This window comes from Limulus polyphemus, unplaced genomic scaffold (assembly GCF_000517525.1).
Source record: "Limulus polyphemus unplaced genomic scaffold, Limulus_polyphemus-2.1.2 Scaffold5830, whole genome shotgun sequence".
Taxonomy (NCBI): domain Eukaryota; kingdom Metazoa; phylum Arthropoda; class Merostomata; order Xiphosura; family Limulidae; genus Limulus; species Limulus polyphemus.
In genome coordinates, this window is record NW_013671440.1 from 39,326 (window position 1) to 47,840 (window position 8,515).

General features: G+C 32.0%; 1 protein-coding gene across 1 annotated transcript in view; it reads right to left on the reverse strand.

Moving 5' to 3' along the window:
- The window catches only part of LOC106473034 (vacuolar protein sorting-associated protein 41 homolog), a gene marked incomplete at its 3' end in the record, with an annotated part of 40,872 nt that extends 38,645 nt beyond the window's left edge, over positions 1–2,227 (reverse strand). The window contains exon 1 of the mRNA XM_013933711.2: positions 2,096–2,227. Coding sequence (XP_013789165.2) covers positions 2,096–2,137 — 42 coding nt within the window. The remainder of the gene's footprint in view (positions 1–2,095) is intronic.
- Between the last annotated feature and the right edge of the window lie 6,288 nt (positions 2,228–8,515).

An 8,515-nucleotide genomic window follows, 5' to 3' on the forward strand; every position in this document is an offset into this window, starting at 1 on the left:
CGAGTGATCAAAAAAATTACTTTAGAAGTTTAAGGAGATTGTGTAAAGAGCAAGTGATAAAAAAAATTACATTAGAAGTTTAAGGAGATTGTGTAAAGAGCAAGTGATCAAAAAATTACTTTAGAAGTTTAAGGAGATTGTGTAAATAGCGAGTGATAAAAAAAATTACATTAGAAGTTTAAGGAGATTGTGTAAAGAGCAAGTGATCAAAAAATTACTTTAGAAGTTTAAGGAGATTGTGTAAAGAGCGAGTGATAAAAAAAATTACATTAGAAGTTTAAGGAGATTGTGTAAATAGTGAGTGATCAAAAAATTACTTTAGAAGTTTAAGGAGATTGTGTAAAGAGCAAGTGATAAAAAAATTACATTAGAAGTTTAAGGAGATTGTGTAAAGAGCGAGTGATCAAAAAATTACATTAGAAGTTTAAGGAGATTGTGTAAAGAGCGAGTGATCAAAAAATTACATTAGAAGTTTAAGGAGATTGTGTAAAGAGCGAGTGATAAAAAAAATTACATTAGAAGTTTAAGGAGATTGTGTAAAGAGCGAGTGATCAAAAAATTACATTACAAGTTTTAGGAGATTGTGTAAATAGCTAGTGAAGCTTTAAATGCTATTCTTCAAAATTATCTGAAAACATTTTGGCTCATTAAAAAGGAGAAAACTCGGATGGTAAAGATAAAGAAAAAAGAAATAATAACAAAGAAAGAGAAAACAGAAAATTAGAAACTATAGTGGCTTTGGCACTATTGTCAACCAGCCAGGCATGGTAAAAAATTATGGAAGAACCTTTCTAATCTTGACCAAAGGCATGGGAAATAACAGCAGTTTTTTTTTTCTTTGAAAGTCTATTTACCCCTAAGACTCAAGAGATTCCATATAATTTGAAGACCACAGATGTTCCTATTACTAGGGCCAAGAGAAATAGGCATTTACTAAAATGTTATCAAAATAGTTTTAAATTAATATTATTATTTTTTGGTTACCAGCTTCTTAGTTTTATGATAATGTCTGTTTCTTCAAATAAATATTTCATTTTACAAGTGTCTCTGACAGCAAATTCAGTTTATGTGACATTTTTGTTATTATTAAGAAATGGATAACTAATTGGGTTGCTTCATAAAAGCAAAGTTCATTATAAATGGAATTTTTTATAGCTTGAGTTAGGAGGAGCAGTAGTGTTTCTCATTGGTCTGTTGCTACTGTTAATATTTTACTATTGCCATTAGTACAGATACAGTAGTATGTCTGAGTGTGCTGCCTAGTTTTATTAGAAGTGATTGAAAGGTATAAGGAAAACATGTATCGCTAATTGATTACTTCACCGATTGAGTTAACCACAGATTGTTTTATATCTAATAGTAATACTTGTCATCCACACATGAATACTGTGGTCTATAATTATAAAGATAATACATTGATCAGTTGAAAAAAGCACCTTGAAGAACTACCAGAAAAATCCCTGGTTTTAAAGGGAGAAAGTTAAGCTAGATTTCAAAATGTTTTATTCGGAATATAAAAGAAATAAAGGGGGGATTCAATTTAGGTGTTGAATAATCTGTTTGTAAGTTGTAATGTTAATATTATATTGCAAGTTCCAGGCAGTTTTTCTCATTTTTTGCCTTTTTTCTTTATGAAGTAGAGGGCTGAAAATAGCGACATGAATGCTAAAGACCAATGTTAGAAAATTTTAACAACTACATTCAGGCTTATTTTTCAACAAAATTATTTTACTTAGGCCTACGTCTCGAGACTCGGGGTCAATAATGGAATTTGTTAAACTTAAGGATGTGACTGTGAGTGATGTTAACTACCTTTTTCCCCAAAATTTGGATGAGGTTATTGACAGAAAAGGCTATATTTGTGATTTTAGTTTTATAGTTCTTAAATTAAACTGAATGGCTAGCCTTTTGACGAATTCTGTTGCCTAATGTTTGTAATTCGTAGTAGTATTAGCACTACTACTATACTGTAAATTGTAATAGTGCACATATCAATACAATGTATGAACTTTGCTAAAACTAAATCTTAAAAGCACGTTTTACAAATTCAGTTATTTACCAACATAAATTATTGAAGAAGGAAGTAACTTCTTACTTCGTTAGAAGCCTCATTACTTAAGTCTTCGTTCCTTTCCATTTTTGAAATGTTTATATCCTGTCAAAACTTCAATAATCCAACAACTTAAAATTTGCCGTCTTACTATCTATATACAGCAAAACACCAGCCTTCGTGACTTTTGGCCATCTGGCGTGGGATGAGTAAAATTGTGTAAAACTTTTTTCCTCATTTTTTGTATCCGTTTGTGTTTTCTTCTTATAGAAAACTACCCACACCAATGGATCAGTGGTAAGTCTGAAGGCTTATAGCGCTAAAAACCTGGTTTCGATACCCGTAATGGACCCAGCACAAGTAGCCCATTGTATAGTTTTGTGCGCAGCTACAATCAAACTATTAAAAAACTAACATATAAATACATTTACGGATAAGCGAAATAGTAAACTTAATCTCTCTCTCCTTTTTCTTCCCTTTTTGTTTGTCGTTTGATAAATTTATGTCTATTTCATAAAGATAAAAAAATCCCCACAGTTTAATATTTTTATTTTCATTGTTACTCCAAAATTTGTAATGCGTACTGGAGGGATTTAGACAAGTGGTTTTCAAACTGGGTTCCGCGAAGGGTCAACAGGGGATCTCTACTTAGATAACAGATAATGACGTGTTTTCTTTTTGTGTGTTTTTGTTTTGTTAACCTGTTAGGGACCAAATGTATTTTTAAAAATCTTGAGTCAGGTGATATTTAGTCTTCTCCGCACAGTTTCATTAACAATACCTGTTACGAACGTGATCTCTTTCATCTAGGTTAGGCTTTAACAATTAGTTGGTGTTCCGTTACGGAATGAATGAAATAAAAGGGTTTCATGGCTTTCAAAGTGTGAAAACCATTCACTTAGACATTTTGGTGATAAAAGTTGGTAAAAAAACTATCTTTACCCTCCCGGTAATAATAAGATGTTTTTTATTTCAACCAACTTTTCGCCGTTGTGGCTTCATCGGGTCTAGTAGTACAATAACTGTTTGATGTGAAAATATACATTTTGATTGTTACCTACTACACTTGGAGACAGGATGTCACTCTTATCTCAACTATCTTTTTGTGTTCATACATTTCATCTCTAATTTTTGAAGTTGTAGTTTACTTATTTGTGAAATTCGTGAAGGTTATTTGCGTCTACATCATAAACAGACTCTATTATATAAACATTTAAGTCATTTATATTTAATATTGGTTTAAAAATACTTAATTCCTTTAAAACATTTTCATTTGTATTAAATTCGAAAACTTTTATACGCTTGGCCTAATATACTACTTTTTAGAAATTAATTTTCTCTCAATGTTTTGAATTTTGGGCAGCCCAATATGACGTGTAATATAATTCATCTCCTAAACAAAATTTCTCATTAATTAAACAATCATTTCATCAATGTTTAGAAGTATCTGTCTTTTAAATTTTAAAGTTACATTTTTAAACTATGATTCAAAAGAATTAGTTTAACCAATCAAGATTTTCGTCGTTTATGAAAAAGATCCATTACTAAATATTTTTCAAACTGCTCTTAACATAATATAAACTGCTTATAATTTTTAATGTAGAATGTTTTTTTAATTCCGCATATCTTTCTAGATTATAAACATCATTCATCTTTTGTTCAAATCTCTTTAAAAATAAATTTTCATTGCCTATTTTCTGAGCAATCCAAATCCACAGATGAAAAGTAATTTTCGACTATCAGAAGTGTGCCATTCTTAGATACACTGATTTGTCCTAAAAGTAATCGGATAGGTTCCACAGGACAAAAGGAGGTTCAACAAAAAATGTATTTCGGAGCAACCCTGAAATATTTGATTTTAACTAAGTTTGAAAAATGAAAGAGACTGAACACAATATGTAACAAAATGAAAATATATTTATTCAGTTCACAAAAACAATCAAAAAGAGAGTATTATAAACGGTGCCTTTATTGGAGAGAGCTCTTTGTAGACATATCTCTCTAGGACTACTATTCCAGACTGAGAAAACATAGCATTATATACATAAAGCCACAATGCTATTCTTCTCAATAAATCCCAGGTTGTTATGACATGAAAGACTATTTACCTGCACTTGCTACTTTAGTTAGTTTGCAAGTTGCATTCATACAACTGTCTGTAGTTATCATTTGATTCGCCAAGAGAATAATTTAGCTTACTAATGTAATGCTTCAACTTTCCTGTAAGAAAACCTAATACGTGGTTTAGGCCTTCATAATGATTTTGCTCACTCCTAGAGAAAGGGAAAGTTTAGTAATTCTGTTGAGTGGTACCTCACTGCAAAAAGGAACAAAAGAGAACAATGAAAAACAACGTAACTTTAAAACATCTTGTTTTTTTAACTAAAGGGATAAAAAAACATATAGTATGTCCCCATAATACACATTCATCCCTGAGTTTAAAATTTGAAACCGATTAAAGAAATTCACACATCGGTCAAGTAGATGATGTTGCTTTCTCTGGCCCCTGTAAAACACTTACACGGCTACACACAGAATAATCATATTAAACACAAAATAAAGACTAAATACAGTTTAATCGGTTAAAAATAAACAGTGACATTCACTTTTTGGAAGAAACCCTTCAGAGCAGTGAAACAAAAATATTAAACATTAGAATTGCAAATAAGATCTTAAAATACAGGTTAAAATCAAACTTAGGAACTCAGAGACATGAATTGTTTGTTTGTTTTTGAATTTCGCCCAAAGCTACACTAGGGCTATCTGCGCTAGCCGTCCCTAATTTAGCAGTGTAAGACTAGAGGGAAGGCAACTAGTCATCACCACCCACCGCCAACTCTTGGGCTACTCTTTTACCAACGAACAGTGGGATTGATCGTCACATTATAACGCCCCCACGGCTGAAAGGGCGAGCATGTTTGGTGGGACGGGGCAAAGACATGAACTAAACTAGAAAGTGAAATAGATTCTTGTCTCAGAAATAAAACACATCAAAACAAACCTATTCACAAAATATGAAGAAAGCACTTTACTGTGATCAAAAAGGGAGACGAATTTAAATAAACGTTAACATACAATACAAAACATGAAATAATTTCATAATTAAGTTTGCTTGTTTGTTTCAGAGCAAAGCCACATTGGGCTATCTGCTGTGTCCATTGCAGAGAATCGAACCTCAGATTTTAGCATTGTAAGCCTTAAATTTACCATTGTGTCACTGGGAGAACCCTTTACAAAGATAAACGAAAAAAAAATTGAAAATAAATCCTTTTATACAACATACTAAAATACGAAATGAACTCTTTTACACAATACATTGCAGGTACACAAATGAAATAATGTTTTACACAATTCATAATACAAAATATAGAATAGACCTCTTAACGTAATAATAATAGCAGTTAATCACCTTAACACTCTTTACATAAATTTACACTGCTAAATCAATAACATTGCTTTTGGGTTTACACATGTATATGTATATTTACTGATTTCAAGACTAGACATAATACTCAGCTTGAAGTCATAAGTCCATTAAAAGCACAGACTTGCACAAAGATATGAAATGAAGAATAATTTTGTATATGTAATCGACTCTAAAAAGTGATAAAGCTTAGATTATCCAGATGAAGGGTAATGTCCTTCATATATTCTGATCTTGAAGACTAATAAACTGAAGGTTATCCAAATGAAGGGTAATGTCTATAACTTCCGTGGATGACGATCATTGTGTTAACATAATATAAAAGAAATTAAAGCCAAAGTTCTGTACATCTAAATATGAAAAGGAAAAATAATAGCATAAAAATGCATCCTTCATTTAGGCCACGTAATCACTGGATCCTTTTTAACAGACCTTTGAGGGTAACTATAATCTGATGTAATACTTCCTTGACCTCTACCAAGGCCTTTAAGGTCTGGGCTAATTTCGGTCACATATGCTACACTTCCTTCTCCAACTGAGATAGCAGGTCATCACATTTCAACAACTGATCCTCTTCTCTGTTACAGAGTGCCCAAGTCTCTAGAAACTTAGGGAAGATGAGACTGCAAACATTAGAACCTACAATGATAACTGAAACAGACTAGCAGCAGCCTCTAACTTTTGATCATAGAAATCAATTAATACTCACGCCATACTCCTATTAGACTCCTTGCAGCTGCAAGTTTGGTACAGGCCAGAGGCAGCTATAAAGTGATATCCCAATAATATTACTTTCTGCCTCTATCACACTTAGCATCTTCATGCATCTTAAACTGTACCTTGAACTTAGAAAAACTAAGAAAAATGTGTGCTTACTAAATATGCATTACTTAAAATATTCCATCATACCAAAATACCAAATTATGATAACTAAACTGATAATTTTACCCATTCATAAACATCATTATTCAATCCAATCAAAATATCTTTTACTGAAAAATTTATTTAAAACTTTTTCTCTCAGGCGTCATATAAGTTTCTCCATTACTTTCATCCTTCTATAAAATTCACTATATATTAAATATTTCAGTGTCGAAATTAAAATAATCTCTGAAATATTAATTAAAATAACAAGCACACTTCTTCTTCAAATAATACTTTATACCCAAGTAATCAGTTAACCTCAAACCACAAGGTTTAACATCCAGATCAAAACCCTTTGTTTCTATTCATATGTTACTTAATAGTTGTTTTTTTGTGTAACTGATATAGTTGTGTTATTTAATACTCAGAAATGATTTCATTTAATGTTGATACACATGTGTGAGACGAAGTACGAATGTTTATGTTTACATATACATACAATAGTATATATTACACATTGTCACATACACTAGTGGCTTAAACAGACTGCCAATGGCCTCGGGCACAAAATTACCATTTTGGTAACATTCTCAAGTTAATACTAGAAATAAAAGACCTTATAACACCAAAATGTTGTTTTTATTTAATTAGACACTCAACGTTTCGTTTTACAGCTTTTTATGTGTCTTATATACATCAATATGCACTGCAGAAATTAAACATTCTTAAGTTCGTTTCATCCCACACGCTATATTTGATAGCTGTGGTGCAGTAAGGTGCCGCCATCTAGGATTCGTTAAACTCAACCTATTTTCTTTTCACGTATCACAACATAAATAACCACAGAGACTTAACTAAGACTTTCGAGATAAAATCTTGTAAGTCAGAATAATTATTCATGCTGTTTCTACAGTATACATCAGAGGAAGCACATTACCCACACTTCACACTGAAAAGTCATACATTCTTCAAGTATACTAAGAAATATATAGGGAGGATCATTCAGTATTATACACTGTGTTTTTGCAAGTCAACTAATTTATGTGGATAGTTTAAAAAATGTATTTGCCATTTTGCCTTTAAAAATAAATCAGTAGCTCCAAAAGCAATGGTTGCAACACCCATTTTGAACTTATAGTTGTCATCTTCAGTTATGCAACCTGTTGATGCACTAGACACGACATCTACTGACATCAGCCATCCTAATCTGTGTTTATCAAGCAGCTATTATCTCGTATCCAACAGATAATGGTCACAAATCCTTTTCAGTCCAACTGATCCTACTATCAACAATCATCCTAAATCTAGTAATCAAGTGACAATCATACAGAGTAGTGTGTACCTTACAATATCACTCAATTGATGGTAAAACAAGGAGTGAATACCCTTTAAACTGAATTTCTAAGCTTCTAGCTGTATTTATACAGCTAAGTAGAGCTCCCAAAACATTAATGATAGCATTCATCCATTAGAGGAATCTCCTACAGTATGGCGTGTACAGTGAGACAATCCATTGGTGTTTCCATATTGTAGGCCCAGGCAATACTGCATAACTATATCATAGATCTGAAATGCTGTTATCTTTTGTGCTATCATCCATTCGAGATTTTGTATTTCAGCAATGCATGATCCACTCGAACTGCGAACTTTCTACCACACAAATTTTGTATTATCATGTGTAACTGATTTCTATACAAGTATTAGGTAGGTCTACTTTGTAATAGGAAGGTTGATCAGGATAGTCACAGAGTAAATCTGAACTTAGCTAAATGACTGAGTTTAAGCTAAGAGAATAAGAGACTGCAAATATGGTGTAAAGTGTAGAACAGTTTCTATTTCGTACAAAAAGCACAATCACAATGTACACACTTGTATCAGGAAAATGAACTATTGCCTTCTACCAAGTCAGTTATTTCGTTATAGTTAAAGTCTTAAAAGATAACTTTCTGTCAACCGACTCACATTGAAAACCAAGTAGAATTGTATCAGTCCAATGAAAAGCATTGGATTGACCAATAATGGCTAGTGCTAAATGCATGACTGGTCATTCACATAAAACATAATTAAGGCCATAATCTCTAGATATAATATATTCAGCCAGTGAAGGGCATTGATGTACTGACCTGCAACGTTACAGCAGTATCTTTGTGGAAAGTACAGATATTATCTACAAGAGC